The sequence below is a fragment of the Mustelus asterias genome, unplaced genomic scaffold, assembly GCF_964213995.1.
Source record: "Mustelus asterias unplaced genomic scaffold, sMusAst1.hap1.1 HAP1_SCAFFOLD_440, whole genome shotgun sequence".
NCBI lineage: Eukaryota > Metazoa > Chordata > Chondrichthyes > Carcharhiniformes > Triakidae > Mustelus > Mustelus asterias.
The window spans coordinates 224621-242208 of record NW_027590393.1 but is presented as its reverse complement, the minus strand read 5'-3'; the positions used below and the strand labels follow the sequence as shown (position 1 = coordinate 242208).

The following is a 17588-nucleotide window of genomic DNA, read 5'->3' as shown; positions in this document are numbered from 1 at the left end:
AATTTCTTTACCCAGAGAGTGATGGGAATGTGGAACTTGGCTACCACAGGGTTGTAATGAATGGTGTAGCTGCGTTTACGGAGAAGCTGGATGAGCATGAGAGAGAAAATCATTGGCCGGTTACGCTGATAACGCTAAAAGGGAGAGGGGAGGGAGAAAGTTCATGGGAAGCGGAAATACTGGCATGCAGCTGTTGGGCTGAATGGCCTGTTTCTCTGCTGCGTCTCTTATGTTGAAACATCATAAAGTGCATCATGTTACTTTGACAGGAATCGGCCATACAAAGAATATAGTACAGCACAGGAACAGGCCCTTCAGCCCTCCAAGCCTGCGTCGACACAGGACGCCTTTCTAAACTAAAGACCTGTCGTCTCTACATAGCAAATTCCTCCATTCCCAGCCTTTTCATGTATCTATCCAGATGCCTCTTAAATGTTGCTATTGTATCTGCTTCTACCACCTCCTCGGGCAGCGCGTCCCAGGCACTTACCACCCTCTGTGTAAAAAAACTTGCCTCTCACATCTCCTTTAAACTTTCCCCCTTTTTGCCTTAAACCTCTGTCCCCTAGTAATTGGCATTTCTACCCTGGGAAAAAGACTCTGACTATCCATTCTATCCACGCCTCTCATAATCTTGTAGACTTCTATCAGGTCGCCCCTCAGCCTCTGACGTTCAAATGAAAACAAATCAAGTTTGTCCAATCTCTTCTCATAGCTGATACCCTCCAAACCAGGTAACATCCTGGTAAACTTTTAATGTGGCGACCAGAACTGTATGCAATATTCCAAACATGCCCTAACTAAAGCTCTATACAGCTGCAACTTGACCTGCCAAATTTTGCACCCTATGGCCCAACCGATGAAGGCAAGCATGCCATACGCCATCTTGACCACCTTATCCACTTGTGTTGCCACTTTCAGGGAACTGTGGACCTGTACGCCCAGATCCCTCTGCATGTTAATGCTTCTAAGGGTCCTGCCATTTACTGTGTATTTCCCTACTGCATTGGACCTTTCAAAATGCATCATCTTTGATTTGATTTGATTTATTATTGTCACATGTATTGGTATACAGTGAAAAGTATTGTTTCTTGCGCACTATACCGACAACGCATACCATTCATAGAGAAGGAAAGGAGAGAGTGAAAAATGTTTCAGCCATAGCTAGGATGTAGAGAAATATCAACTTAATGCAAGGTAGGTCCATTCAAAAGTCTGATGGCAGCAGGGAAGAAGCTGTTCTCGAGTCAGTTGGTACGTGACCGTATCTTTTGGTGGAAGAGAGAATGTCCGGGGTGTGTGGGGTCCTTAATTATGCTGGCTGCTTTGCTGAGGCAGCGGGAAGTGTAGACAGAGTCAATGGATGGGAGGCTGGTTTACGTGATGGATTGGGCTACATTCACAACCTTTTGTAGTTTCTTGCGGTCTTGGGCAGAGCAGGAGCCATACCAAGCTGTGATACAACCAGAAAGAATGCTTTCTATGGTGCATCTGTAGAAGTTGGTGAGAGTCATAGTGGACATGCCAAATTTCCTTTGTCTTCTGAGAAAACAGAGGCGCATTTGTCTGGATTAAATTCCATCTGCCATTTCTCCGCCCAAGTCTATCCAGTCTATCGATATCCTGCTGCATCCTCTGACAATCCTCCTCACAAACATTGGTAAACATAGCAACTATTTTCCACACACACTTGAACAGTGAGATAATGACCAGATCTGTTTTTTGGAAGTTAATTTGACAGGACAGAGCTTCCCTGCTCTCCAAAGTAAAGTTTATTTATTAGTCACAGGGCTTACATTAACACTGCAATGAAGTTACTGTGAAATTCCCCTATTTGCCACAGTCCGGCGCCTGTTCGGGTCAATGCACCCTAACCAGCACATCTTTCAGAATGTGGGAGGAAACTGGAGCACCCGGAGGAAACCCACGCAGACACGGGGAGAATGTGTAAACACCACACAGTGACCCGAGCTGGGAATCGAACCCGGGTCCCTGGCGCTGTGAAGCAGCAGTGCTAACCACTGTGCCACCGTGCCATCCTCCATGTGGTGCTGTGGGATCTTTTACATCCAACTGACCAAGTCGTCAGGACCTTGGCTTAAACCCCACCGCCCCCCATCCCTAAACTGCCGCCTTCTTCAACCGCTTAATGTGCATCAGAATGTCTTTGAGTTTCAGCCCCTGTTAAACTCTCTGTTCCGGTGCCGCTTGTATTTGATGTCCTGTTTTTTTTGTGTTTTGTTTTGGCCAGGCTGAACCTGAAGCTGGGAGAAGGCGTGGAACTTTCAGTCGGAGTTTACAATCTCGTGCGGAGTGCCAGGAAACCCAGTGCCGTCCGCCTGTACCGAGAAAGCAACGAGCCCGTCAAAACCAAAACCCGCTGGTTTAACGGGGAGACGGGCAGTCTGCTCCTGCCCAGCGACACCAAGAAGGCCCAGGTAAAGGACGGTGAACCTATACCGTGCTGAATTAAAACGTCAACTCCTGCCTGTCCAAAGGCAAAACACTGCGGATGCTGGTAATCTGAAATACAAACAGAAAATGCTCTTTCTTAATTCATGAACGAGATGTGAGTTATTGTGCATCCCTAATTGCCCTCGAGAAGGCGATGATGGGGCGTTTTCTAAACCTGCTGCACTCTGCGATGTGAAGGCACATCCACAGTGCAGTTTCATCATGACTTTTGACACAACTGAGTGGCTTTCTAAGTCAATCAGAGGGTAGTTGAGAGTCAGCCATGCGGTTCTGGATCCTCAGACAGGCCAGACCGGATAAGGACGGCAGATTTCCTTCTCTAAAGAGCATTAATGAACCAGATGGGTTTTTACAACAATCGGGTAATTTCATGATCACAGACTAATTTCCCCTTTATTATACAGCTCTGGTGAAGGGTCATCCAGACTCGAAACGTTGGCTCTTTTCTCTATTCACAGATGCTGCCAAACCTGCTGAGATTTTCCAGCATCTTCTCTTTTTCTCCCCCAGTTGCTGTGGCGTGGTTTGAACTCGTGCCTCTAGATCGACGGCACGGTGGCACAGTAGGTTAGCACTGCTGACTCACAGCGCCAGGGACCCGGGTTCGATTCCTGGTTTGGGTCACTGTCTATCTGGAGTTTCCGCGTTCTCCCCGTGTCTGCGTGGGTTTCCTCCGGGTGCTCTGGTTTCCTGCCACAGTCCAAAGATGTGCGGTTTAGGTGGATTGGCCATGCTAAATTGCCCCTTTAGTATCAGGGGGACTAGCTCGGGTAGATGCATAGGTTTATGAGGACAGGGCCTGGGTGGGATTGTGGTCGGTGCAGACTTGATGGGCTGAACGGCCTCCTTCTGCACTGTAGGGATTCTAATGATTCTATCATTAGTCAAAACCTCTGAATTACTCATCCAGTAACAGAACTCCCCTGTTATTGTATCCCTTGTGCGTACTGTACAGAGAGAAACAAGAGTTAATGTTTTAGGTCGATGACTTTTCTTTACAACTAGCCCGCGTTAGACATGCCACAGGGTTCAAACAGGTACAGAAGGAAGGTATGCACGGAGGGCTGGAAAGAGTGAAAGGGGAGGCAGCAGAGATTAAATAACAGAAGAGACAATGGTGCAAGGCAAAGATAGAATGGTAATGAGATGAGTAAATAAAGAGAAAAAGAACTTGTATTCATTAAAATAGCGCCTTCCACAACTTCAAGATGGCCCAAAGCACTTCACAGCCAATGAAGTACTTCTGAACTTTTCTGCAGACAAAAGGAATATGCCCAAGCCTTGCACCTGTTTTGAATTATCTGGCAGCTTGAGGAGCCTATAGCTCCCCATTGCTTTCTCCATGGCAAGACCTCGGCCAATCAGAGTCGACTTGTCAACCAATCAACACCCTTTTCTCCTGTGGTATAAATTGTCACAATTGTTTGAAATTTGACCTTCTGGGGTTTGTCCTGATGAGTGCAAGACAAAATACTTCGACAACCTGTCTCCTTGTTCAGCATTGGTTTCGAAGTTTAGCCACTGCTGTAATGTAGGAATCTTTCTACTTACATTTGACTCTCTGCATCCCTTTCTTCCACAAACTGATTCCCTCCCTGTAACTTGCTTTTTTATTTTAAAATAAGGATCAGTACGAGGTATCATTTTTATTTTGTGCTCTGTCTTTAACTGGTTACCTGTTTAAAGTTAAAAGTTTATTTATTAGTGTCACAAGTAAGGCTTACATTAACACTGCAGTGAAGTTACTGTGAAAATCCCCTAGTCGCCACACTCCGGCGCCTGTTCGGGTAACACTGAGGGAGAATTTAGCACGGCCAATGCACCCTAACCAGCACGTCATTCGGACTGTGCAAGGAAACTGGAGCACCCGGAGGAAACCCACGCAGACACAGGGAGAACGTGCAGACTCCACACAGACAGTGACCCAAGCCGGGAATCGAACTCGGGTCCCTGGCGCTGTGAAGCAGCAGTGCTAACCACTGTGCCACCGTGCCGCCCCGTTTCTGGGATACGCATCACCCTTCTTCCGATGTCCTGAATATTTTGTACCATCGTAATCCAGACATCCAGTGGGAAGAGGCTTCCATCCCTTTGCTGTTTTTATACCGAGATTAACTTTCCATTTTTCAGTCAGACCTTCACTGGATTAGCTCTTTGAAGAAGAGGCATACGGACCCGAAATGTTAACTCTGCTTCTCTCTCCGTGCACCTGCTGAGCTTTTCCAGCATTCTCTGTTTTTATTTCAGATTTCCAGCGTCCATAGTATTTTGCTTTGGCTTCATTGAGTTTATCTGCTTGATGTGGTTACATGACCATCTATATTGATGGATTATTCCACAAAATATGTCCAGCCTAATGAACAGAGCGTGCTTGAGCCTCTGTGTTATTTAACAAAATAACACAGAGGCTGTGTTACTCATGACGGTGATTGCTCATATCACACAGTGTGACCTAATCCAGAAGAGGACCGTTAGGGCGGCACGGCGGTTAGCACTGGTGCCTCACAGCGCCAGGGACCCGGGTTCGATTCCCGGCTTGGGTCGCTGTCTGTGTGGAGTCTGCACGTTCTCCCATTGTCTGCGTGGGTTTCCTCCCGGTGCTCCGGTTTCCTCCCACACTCCAAAGATGTGCGGGTTAGGTTGATTGGCCATGATAAATTGCTCCTTAGTGTCAGGGGCACTATCAGGATAGATACATGGGACTACAGGGATAGGGGCTGGGTGGGATTGTGGTCGGTACAAACTCAATGGGCTGAATGGCCTCCTCCTGCACTGCAGGGATTCTATGATTGCCCATCCCTAGTTGCCCTTGAGAAGGTGGTGGTGAGCTTCCTTCTTGAAACGCGACAGTGCATGTGGTGTAGGTACACCCACTGTGCTGTTAGGGAGGGAGTTCAGGGATTTTGACCCAGCGACCGTGAAGGAACAGCCAATATATTTCCAAGTCAGGATAGTGAGTGGCTTGGAGGGGAACTTGTAGGTGATGGTCTTCCCAGGTATCTGCTGCCCTGGCCCTTCTAGTTGGAAGTAGTTGTGGGTTTGGAAGGAGCTATTGAAGGAACCTTGGTCAGTTCCTGCAGTGCATCTTATCGATGGTACACACGGCTGCCAATGTGTCCGTGGTGGAGGAAGTGAATGCTTGTAGAAGGAGTGCCAGTCAAGCGGCTGTTTTGTCCTGGATGGTGTCAAGCTTCATGAGTGTTGCTGGAGCTGCAAGTGGAGAGTACTCCATCACTCCTGACTTGTGCCTTGTAGATGGTGGACAGGCTTTGGGAGGGTCAGCGGGCGAGTACCTCGAAAGATGTTGCTCTTTCATATAATTTAAGCCTGTTCTTGTTCTTTTTGGTTCCCAGGTTTATGGACAGAGGCAGATTGTTCTGGAGAAAGAGGAAACCGAGGAATTGAAGAGATTTGATGGCCCAGGCTTGGTTCTCATTGGTTTCAAGCCATTGTCACTCCTAAAGAAGCACCACCACATCAGACCCCCACAGTTCATTTACCCAGATGAGACGCTGGTCACAGGTAACCCTCAGCCGCTGTTACTGCTGCCCTTTGGCCAAGTGGGCATGGCTCTACCCAGGGTATTTATAGAGCTCAGGGTCCAAACTTCATCCCCCTTCTCCTCAGTTAGCTGATGGTTCACAAGACAGATTCATGCAGATAATGATGGGAAACCCTGCAGTGGCAGCGAGAAGTGTTAAAACGTTCGGAGCTAATGTTCCAGCATGAAGGAATCCTACTGGAGAGAGAGAGAGTGACATTTTATATATTTACAATGCAGCCGTAATATAGGGCAGATGCAAATATGTTATCGGATAGAATACCCCTCCTCTAGAATCCCCCTACCCTAGAATACCCTGTATAGAATATAATTACGCTAGAAAACCCTGCATAGAATATAACTAGCCTAGAATACCCTGAAGAGTATCCCCTATCCTTGGGAGCTGTATCACTGATTGTTTGATGCTACCTGAGCATTATTATATCTTAAGAGATGAGAAGATGAATTTGAGCTCATTTTACCTGGTCCACTTCCTCTCATTACAGCATGCGGTTACATACTGAATGGCGTTAATGTGTTCTCTCCACTGCTCTGGATCATAGATCACGCCAAAGATTTCTCACACTTTGAATCGAGGAGTCAGGTGCTGAATTCTATTACCCTGGTTAGAAACATAGAAAATAGGAGCAGGAGGAGGCCATTCAGCCCTTCGAGTCTGCTCCATCATTCATTATGATCATGGCTGATCATCCAACTCGATATTCTGTTCCCATCTTCCCCCCCATATCTTTTGATCCTCTTCGCCCCAACCAAGTGCTATATCTAACTGCTTCTTGAAAACATTCAATATTTTGGCCTCAATTACTTTCTGTGGTAGCAAATTCCACATATTCACCACCCTCTGGGTGAAGACATTTTTCCTCATCTCTGTCCTAAATGGTTTAGCCTGTATTCTTAAATTGTGATCCCTGGTTCTGTACGCCGCCCCAACCCCCCGCCATTGGGGAACATCCTTCCTGCATTTACATTGTCTCGTCTTGTTAGAAATTCAAGTTTATTTATTTGTGTCACAATTACATTAACACTGCAATGAAGTTACTGTGAAAATCCCTGAGTTGCCACACTCTGGCGCCTGTTTGGGTACACCGAGGGAGAATTTAGCATGGCCAATGCACCTAACCAGCACGTCTTTCAGATTATGGGAGGAAACCGGAGCACCCGGAGGAAACCCACGTAGACACGGGTTTCTATGAGATTCTCCCCCACCCCTCATTCTTCTGAACTCTGGTGAATATAATCCTAACCGACTCAATCTCACCTTGGGAGTCAGTCCCGCCATCCAAGGAATCAGCCTGGTAAACCTCCGCTCTACAGCAAGAACGTCCTTCCTCAGAAAAGGAGACAAAAGCTGCACACAATATTCCAGGTGTGGTCCCACCAAGGCCCCATATATATGCAACCAGACACCCCTGCCCCGTACTCAAATCCTCTCGCTATGAAGGCCAACATTCCATTTGCCTTTTTCACCGCCTGCTGCACCTGAATGCTTAACTTCAGCGACTGGTGCATGAGGACACCCAGGTCTCATTTCACATTCCTTTCTCCTAATTTATGGCCTTTCAGAGAGTAATCTGCCTTCTGTTTTTGCTACCAAAGTGGATAATCTCACATTTCTCCAAATTATACTGCATCTGCTGTTCATTTGCCCACTCACTCAACTTGTCCACATCACACTGAAGCATCTCTCCATCTTCCTCACATCTCACCCAGCTTTGTGTCATCTGCAGATTTGGAGATATTACATTTAGTTCCCTCGTCTAAATCATTAATTTATATGTAGTGAATAGCTGGGGCCCCAGCACTTATCCCAGCGGTACCCCACTAATCACTGCCTGCCATTTGGAAAAATACCTGTTTATTTCCTACTCTTTGTTTCCTGCCTGCCAACCAGTTTTCTATCCATCTCAATACACTACCCAATCCCATGCACTTTAATTTTACACACTGATCTCTTATGTGGGACCTTATCTGAAAGTCCAAATAAACCACATCCACTGGCTGCCCCTCATCAACTCTACTAGTTACATCCTTGAAGAATTCCAGTAGATTAGTCAAGCATGATTCCCCTCGTGTAAATCCATCTGACTCTGTCCTGTCCAGCCGCTGTTTACCAAGTGCTCTGCTATTAAATCCTCCCCCACTACCGACGTCAGGCTGACTGGTCTATAATTCCCTGTTCTCTCTCTGCCTCCCTTTTTAAATAGTGGGGTTACATTAGCTACCCTCCAATCCATAGGAACTGTCCCAAAGGCTATAGAACCTTGGAAGATGAATACCAATATACCCACTATTTCTCAGACCATTTCCTTAAGTACTCCGGGGTGTAGATTATCGGGCCCTGGGGATTTATCAGCCTTCAATCTCAATTTCCCCAACACCATTTCTCGACTAATATTAATTTCCTTCAGTTCCTCCCTCTCCCTAGACCCTGTGTTCCCCAACTTTTCTGGTACGTTATTTGTGTCCTCCTTTGTGAAGACAGAACCAGAGTATGTATTTAGTTGGTCAGCCATTTCTTTGCTCCCCATTATAAATTCCCCTGTTTCTGACTGTAAAGGACCTAGTTTGTCGTTAACAATCTTTTTCACCTCACACACCGAATAGAAGTTGGATGGCACGGTAGCACAGTGGTTAACACTGCTGCTTCATAGCTCCAGGGGCCTGGATTCGATTCCCGGCTTGGGTCACTGTCTGTGTGGAGTCTGCACATTCTCCTCGTGTCTGCGTGGGTTTCCTCCGGTGCTCCGGTTTCCTCCCACAGTCCAAAGATGTGCGGGTTAGGTTGATTGGCCATGCTAAAAATTGCCCCTTAGTGTCGTGAGATGTGTCGGTTAGAGGGATAAGTGGGTATATATGTCGGGATATGGGGGTAGGGCCTGGGTGGGATTGTGGTCGGTGCAGACTCGATGGGCCGAATGGCCTCTTTCTGTACTGTAGGATTCTATGTTTCTAAACTTTTACGGTCAATGTTTATGTTTCCCGCGAGCTTACTCTCGTACTCCATTTTCCCCTTATTAATTAGTCCCTTTGCTGAATTATAAACTGTCCCAATCCTCAGGTCTACAGTTTTTCTGGATCATTTGTATGCCTCTCCCTTGGACCTTTAACTATCTCTAATTTCCCTTGTAAGCCTTGGTTTGGCCACCTTTCCAGTTTTATTTTTGTGCCAGACTGGATTAAATAATCATTCTTTGAATGTTTGCCGTTGCCGATCCACCATCGTCCCCTTAAATAACATTTCCCAATCTATCAAAGCCAACTTGTGCCTCATATTCATCATAGTTTCCTTTATTAAGATTCAGGACCCTAGTCTCAAAATCAACTCCCTCACTGTCCACCTTGATGAAGAATTCTATCGTGTTATAGGGGATGAAGTAACAATTTGACTTTATCGTCGCCACTTGCTAAGCAGCTCAGAGAGGTCAGCCCCCCTGGTCCTTTCCAGCAGCCTTTGGGCCAGCCCTGGTGCCAGGTGCTTATTGTTCTGAGCTGTGTTTATGTTTCACATTCCCAACAGGAAGCACCACTTTATTCAGCGCACTGCTCACCAAGTGCCTGGAGAAGGACGTGTATGCTGTTTGCCGCTACACTCCCCAGAGGAACACCCCACCCCGATTTGTGGCGTTGGTCCCACAGGAGGAGGCGCTGGATGATCAGAAAGTGCAGACCATCCCTCCAGGTCAGTGACACTGTCTCTCTCGGATCGCTCACTGACTGGGTGAGTACACTTGATTTGTCTCTCCTTTCTGACTGAGTTATGGTCACACCAGTGCCACAGAATCTCTGGCACCTTTTCTGCCTGGCCACAGATGATAATTATTCACACACTATTTGTCTATGGAGGGCATCGTAGCTGTTGCCTATCCTACCCCCACTCACACACACACACCCGCACACACACACCACATACCACACATATACACACCACACGTATACACACCACACGTATACACACCACACGTACGTACATCACACGTACACACATCACATGTACACACATCACATGTACACACACCACACGTACACACATCATGTACACACATCTCATGTACACACACCACACGTACACACACCACACGTACACACCACACGTACACACATCACATGTACACACATCACATGTACACACACCACACGTACAGACACCACACGTACACACATCACATGTACACACATCACATGTTCACACACCACACGTACACACACCACACGTACACACATAGCACACATTTATACACATCTCAGATACACACACGCACCACATGTACACAGACACACCACACGTACACGCACACACCACACGTATACACACGCACCACACGTACACGCGCACACCACACGTACGCGCGCACACCACATGTACGCGCGCGCACCATACATACGTGCGCACACCACACGTACAAGCACGCACCACACGTACAAGCGCGCACCACATACGCGCACACCACACGTACGCGTGCACCACACGTATACACACACCACATGTACACGCACACACCACACGTACACGCACACACCACACGTACGCGTGCACCACACGTACACACACACACCACACGTACACGCACACAGCACATGTACACGCGCACCACACATACACGCACACACCACACGTACACACGCACCACACGTATACGCACACACCACACGTATGCGCGCACCATACGTATGCACGCACCACACGTACATGCACGCACCACACGTACATGCACGCACCACACGTACACGCACGACCACACGTACGCGCACGCACCACACATACACGCGCACCACACGTACGCGCGCACCACACGTATGTGCACACACCACACGTACGCGCGCACACCACACGTACAAGCGTGCACCACACGTACAAGCGCGCACCACACGTACAAGCGCACACCACACGTACAAGCGCACACCACACATGTGCGCACACCACACGTACGCGCGCACCACACGTGTGCGCACACCACACGTGCGCGCGCACACCACATGTGCAAGCGCACCACACGTACACGCGCGCACCACACGTACGCGCACACCGCACGTACACACACATATATACACACAGTGGAGCCTGGCTGATTGTGTGCAGCTCCAATGCAGAGAGGAACTGAAACCAGATATTTGATTTGATTTATTATTGTCACGTTTATTAGTATACAGTAAAAAGTATTGTTTCTTGCGCGCTATGCAGACAAAACATACCGTTCATAGAGAAGGAAAGGAGAGAGTGCAGAACGTAGTGTTACAGTCACAGCGAGGGTGTAGGGAAAGATCAACGTAAGAGAAAGATAGCACCACAGCCTGGGCTTGGACTCAGATGAACTAACTTCAGATTTCTATAGTTCAGAGTTACAGCGGATACATGTTACAGTGGGTGGATGAAAATTGAAGATTACATCATAACTGCTGAGAGGAAATTGATCCAATCTATAAAGGGGAAAAAATTGCAGGGCTGGGGGAAAGAGAAGGCTCTTGAGACGCATTGGATAAGCTCTTTCAAAGAGCCAGTATAGCCATGATGGGCTGAATGGCTTCTATGCAGTGTCATTCAATGAATCATTTACCATCGCTGTAGTCCTGCATTACATTGGCAGTGCAGTGATTTTAGACGTGGGTCTTCACTTGTGGTTTCCTCCCTGGGAACAGTAACCTGACGATAGGCAGAGTTTTTTAAGCGATGTTGATTGAGGGATGAATACTGGCCGAGACACCAAGGAAAACTCCCCTGCTGCTCTTCAAAACAGGGTCGTTAACATCCACCTCCGAGGGATGTGGGGACCGCAGTTTTCTGTCACGTCTGAAAAGCATTGAAGTACGCAAAGAATCCAAACACCCCACAGAGCTGCAATCCCCACTCACACACGCACCCAGGGACCTGGGTCAATTCCCAGCTTGGGTCACTCTCTGTGCGGAGTTTGCACCTTCTCCCCGTGTCTGCGTGGGTTTCCTCCGGGTGCTCCGGTTTCCTCCCACAGTCTGAAAGACGTGCGGGTTAGGGTGGATTGGCCGTGCTAAATTCTCCCTCAGTGTACCCGAACAGGAGTGTGGCGACTAGGGGATTTTCACAGTAACTTCATTGCAGTGTTAATGTAAACCTACTTGTGACACTAATAAAATAAACTTTGAAACTTTAAACTTTAAAACTTTACTAGTCGTAGCTTTGACCTGATTTCTGCAAAAACGCGAATGTTCATCCCAGGTCATCCCATCAAACGCAACTCCTGAGTCGGGCAGAGTGGGCGTGTGAAATGCTCACCGATTCCTGGTACAAACAAAACAAAAAGTATTGTTTTCCCATCAGGATTCCACCTGCTTTATTTGCCTTACGCCGACGATGTCAGGAAGATCGGCTTTACAGAGAAGCGAGTGGCCAGCGAGGATCAGATCAAGAAGATGAAATCAGTGGTGCAGAAGCTCCGGTTTAAATACAGGTCAGTCGGAGGTTCCAGCGATACTTTCTGCGCCTTTAGGGGATCACTGTCTGTGCGGAGAGTCTGCACGTTCTCCCCGTGTCTGCATGGGTTTCCTCCGGGTTCCTCCCACAGTCTGAAAGGTGTGCGGGATTGGCCGTGCTAAATTGCCCCTCAGTGACCCAGATGTGTAGATTAGAGGGACTAGCGGGGTAAATACATTGGGTTACGGGGATAGGACCTGGGGTGGGATTGTTGTCGGTGCAGACTCGATGGGCTGAATGGCCTCCTCCTGCACTGTAGGATTTCTATGATTTCCCCAGTGCAGATGAACAGGAAATTTCTGCAAATTCTCCTTAAAATAAAATGGTGACCATTTCTATCCCTCTGGATTAGGCCTGAGAGCTTTGAGAATCCGGTTATTCAGCGGCATTTCCGTAATCTGGAGGCACTGGCCCTCGATTTGAAGGAACCGGAAGAAGTTGAAGATTTGACACGTGAGTATCCTGCTGTACAGCTCGTACCCACTGCCCAGCAGCAAAAGGAATTAATTTGATTTGATTTATTATTGTCACATGTATTAACATACAGTGAAAAGTATTGTTTCTTGCGCACTATACAGACAAAGCATACCGTTCATAGAGAAGGAAAGGAGAGAGTGCAGAATGTAGTGTTACAGTCATAGCTAGGGTGGAGAGAAAGATCAACTTAATGCGAGGTCGGTCCATTCAAAAGTCTGACAGCAGCAGGGAAGAAGCTGTTCTTGAGTCGGTTGGTACGTGACCTCAGACCTTTTCCCGACAGAAGAAGGTGGAAGAGAGAATGTCCGAGGTGCGTGGGGTCCTTGATGATGATAAGGAATGATAGTGATTATGATAAGATAGTGATTGTAAAGACGAAAAAAGCCCAGCTTTCACACGTAGTCTGTAACAGAGCAGTATATCGGGAATATTTCCCATTGGATTCAGGGCCCCGGGGCGGGTATGAATATTGGGTAATTGTTGAATCCAGTTGTAATGCTCCCTGGGGGGCAGAGAGGGGTTGCTGGGGGCATGAAGAGGGGAGAAATATGGCAAAGTGGGGGGGGTTAGGGTGGGGGAGCTGGGGGATGCGGAGAGGAGAGTCAGTGTATCAGCAAATGCATATTGTGGCAATTACAGTAATTGCCTTATTGAAGGCAGGCGATGGTTATTGACTCAACCTCTGAAAGAGTATAAATGGACACAGCAGGAACAGATACTGTGGGGGAATCAGAGGAGCTTGTATCTGTACTGAGCTGTATGTAGAATAAACTTGCTGAAGGAAAAAGACCAGCTGCTGTATTATTCCTCCACTGTTAATAAGAGGGAGCTCGGGGTGGGGGGGGGGGGCGGTGCAGAGCTCAGGGGAGGTGGGGGCAGAGCTGGGGGGAGGAGCAGACAGGGGGGAGAGAGGGGGAGCTGGGGGGAGAGGGGGAGCTGGCAGGGAAAGGGGGAGCTGGCGGGGAGGGGGAGCTGGGGGTGTTGAGCTCCAGCTGACGAAGGGGCAGCGCTCCGAAAGCGAGTGGCATTTGCTACCAAATCAACTTGTTGGACTTTAACCTGGTGTTGTTAAACTTCTTACCGTGTTGGAGAAGGGCAGCTGAGGGGAGTGGGGGCGAGAGAGAGGGGGTGCTGGGGAAGAGAGAGGGGATGCTGGGGGCGAGAGAGAGGGGGTGCTGGGGAAGAGAGAGGGGGTGCTGGGGAAGAGAGAGGGGGTGCTGGGGAAGAGAGAGGGGGTGCTAGGGAAGAGAGAGGGGGTGCTGGGGAAGAGAGAGGGGATGCTGGGGAAGAGAGTGGGGGTGCTGGGGAAGAGAGAGGGGGTGCTGGGGAAGAGAGAGGGGGTGCTGGGGAAGAGAGAGGGGGTGCTGGGGAAGAGAGAGGGGGTGCTGGGGAAGAGAGAGGGGGTGCTGGGGAAGAGAGAGGGGGTGCTGGGGAAGAGAGAGGGGGTGCTGGGGAAGAGAGAGGGGGTGCTGGGGAAGAGAGAGAGGGGGTGCTGGGGAAGAGAGAGGGGGTGCTGGGGAAGAGAGAGGGGATGCTGGGGAAGAGAGAGAGGGGGTGCTGGGGAGGAGAGAGGGGGTGCTGGGGAAGAGAGAGGGGGTGCTGGGGAAGAGAGAGGGGGTGCTGGGGATGAGAGGGTTAGCTTGGGGGGGAGAGGAGAGGGGGAGCTGGGGGGGGTAGAGGGGGAGCTTGGCGGGGGAGAGAGGGGGAGCTGGGGCGGGGAGAGCTGGGGGGGGGAGAGGGGGAGCTGGGGGGGGGAAGAGAGGGAGCTGGGGGGGGGAAGAGGGGGAGCTGGGGGGGGAAGAGGGGGACCTGGGGGGGGGGAGAGAGGGGGAGCTGGGGGTGGGGGGAGGGGGGGGAGAGGGGGTGACCTAGAGTTGGAGAGGGGGAGCTGGGGGGAGGGAGAATTGGGGTGGAGAGGTGGGGGTGGAGATGGGGAGTGGGGGTGGGGAGAGGGTGGAAGTATACTGTGAAAGGTCTGACACTGGGAAGTTCCGAAGAACAAAGGGACCTTGGCGTGTTTGTCCATAGATCTCTGAAGGTGGAAAGGCAGGTTAATAGGGTGGTGAAAAAGGCATATGGCACACTCGCCTTTATCAATCGGGGTATAGATCACAAAGCAGAGAGGTCATGATGGAGTTGTATAGAACTTTGGTGAGGCCACAGCTGGAGCACTGTGTGCAGTTCTGGTCGCCACCTTATAGGAAGGACGTGATTGCACTGGAGGGGGTGCAGAGGAGATTCACCAGGATGCTGCCTGGGACGGAACATTTAAGTTATGAAGAAAGGTTGGATAAGCTTGCGTTGTTTTCTCTGGAGCGGAGAAGACTGAGGGGTGCCCTGATTGAGGTGTTCAAGATTATGAAGGACATGGACAGGGTGGATAGGGAGCAGCTGTTCCCCTTAGTTGAAGGGTCAGTTACGAGGGGACACAAGTTAAAAGTGAGGGGTGGGAGGTTTAAGAGGGATTTGAGGAAAAAGGTTTTTACCCAGAGGGTGGTGAGGGTCTGGAATGCGCTGCCTGGGGGGGTGGTGGAGGCGGGACGCCTCACATCCTTTAAAAAGTACCTGGATGAGCACTTGGCACGTCATAACATTCAAGGCTATGGGCCAAGTGCTGGCAAGTGGGATTAGGTGGGCAGGTCAGGGCCTTTCATGCATCAGTGCAGATTTGGTGGGCCGATGGGACTCTTCTGCATTGTAGGAATCTGTGAATCTGTGCTGGGGGGCAGAGAGGGGGAGCTGGGGGGCAGAGAGGGGGAGCTGGGGGGCAGAGAGGGGGAGCTGGGGGAGAGAGAGGGAACCGGGGGGAGATGGGGAGCCGATGGGGTGCTGTGGGGGAGGAGGAAAGGTAGAGAGGTGGAGAAGGTGGGCTGGAGAGGGAAAGCCGCGGGAGGGGAAATGGGGGAGAGGGGGGGATGCTGGGGGTAGGGGGGGGAGAGGAAGCTGGAGAGGTGCGAATAAATGACTTTGATAGAGGAGCGTAATAGGGGAAATCGTCTTTTCCCCACACAGTGCCAAAGAATTATGTTATGGACAGGAGAATCGGACAGCTGGCAGAGGAGTTCCTGGAGCTGGTTTATCCCCCGGGCTATAACCCAGGTGCAAAGAGCCAACAGAAGAGGAAGCTCAGTGAGTACTGCGGCAAGGGGAGCAAATTAAATGTTGTGTCAGTAAATGCTCCGCGTGGGATACAAGTGAGCCACACGGACACGGAAATCTCTGCTCAATTCTCTCAGAACTGAACCAGCTGGTCGCCAAAAGAAACAAAGAATTGCATTTCTTCAGCGCCTTTCCTCAGGACATTGTAAAACACTACAGTCAGTGAAGTGTAGTGGCCGCTGTAATTTCTTACAACCCTGTTAGGAACATTTATAGAGAATTAACTGACCATAATTACCTGACAGAACTACGTCACTAGATTTCAACTTTTTCAAATAAAAACAAACTTTATTGTATTTTAGAGTTAAACAAAGCAAGCACTATTAACTCAACACCGCAGTTTATCAAAGAACAAAGAACAGTACAGCACAGGAAACAGGCCCTTCGGCCCTCCAAGCCTGTGCCGCTCCTTGGTCCAACTAGACCAATCGTTTGTATCCCTCCATTCCCAGGCTGCTCATGTGACTATCCAGGTAAGTCTTAAACGATGTCAGCGTGCCTGCCTCCACCACCCTACTTGGCAGCGCATTCCAGGCCCCCACCACCCTCTGTGTAAAAAACATCCCTCTAATATCTGAGTTATACTTCGCTCCTCTCACCTTGAGCCCGTGACCCCTCGTGAACGTCACTTCTGATCTGGGAAAAAGCTTCCCACCGTTCACCCTATCTATCCCCTTCATAATCTTGTACACCTCTATTAAATCTCCCCTCATTCTCCGTCTTTCCAGGGAGAACAACCCCAGTTTACTCAATCTCTCCTCATAGCTAAGACCCTCCATACCAGGCAACATCCTGGTAAACCTTCTCTGCACTCTCTCTAACGCCTCCACGTCCTTCTGGTAGTGCGGTGACCAAAACTGGACGCAGTACTCCAAATGTGGCCTAACCAGCGTTCTATACAGCTGCATCATCAGACTCCAGCTTTTATACTCTATACCCCATCCTATAAAGGCAAGCATACCATATGCCTTCTTCACCACCTTCTCCACCTGTGTTGCCACCTTCAAGGATTTGTGGACTTGCACACCTAGGTCCCTTTGTGTTTCTATACTCCTGATGACTCTGCCATTTATTGTATAACTCCTCCCTACATTATTTGTTCCAAAATGCATCACTTCGCATTTAAACTCCATCTGCCACCTCTCCGCCCAATTTTCCAGCTTATCTATATCCTGCTGTATTGCCCGACAATGCTCTTCGCTATCTGCAAGTCCAGCCATCTTCGTGTCATCCGCAAACTTGCTGATTACACCAGTTACACCTTCTTCCAAATCATTTATATATATCACAAATAGCAGAGGTCCCAGTACAGAGCCCTGCGGAACACAACTGGTCACAGACCTCCAGCCGGAAAAAGACCCTTCGACCACTACCCTCTGTCTCCTATGGCCAAGCCAATTCTCCACCCATCTAGCCACTTCTCCTTGTATCCCATGAGCCTGAACCTTCTGAACCAACCTGCCATGTGGGACT

At 49.2% G+C, this 17588-nt stretch overlaps 1 protein-coding gene across 1 annotated transcript in view; it reads left to right on the top strand.

Annotated features, from left to right (window-relative positions):
• The window catches only part of LOC144486736 (X-ray repair cross-complementing protein 5-like), a 28516-nt gene extending 12318 nt beyond the window's left edge, over window positions 1-16198 (top strand). The window contains exons 4-9 of the mRNA XM_078204765.1: window positions 2252-2438; window positions 5829-5997; window positions 9555-9716; window positions 12327-12456; window positions 12832-12932; window positions 15969-16198. Coding sequence (XP_078060891.1) covers window positions 2252-2438; window positions 5829-5997; window positions 9555-9716; window positions 12327-12456; window positions 12832-12932; window positions 15969-16198 — 979 coding nt within the window. The remainder of the gene's footprint in view (window positions 1-2251; window positions 2439-5828; window positions 5998-9554; window positions 9717-12326; window positions 12457-12831; window positions 12933-15968) is intronic.
• Window positions 16199-17588: the final 1390 nt, after the last annotated feature.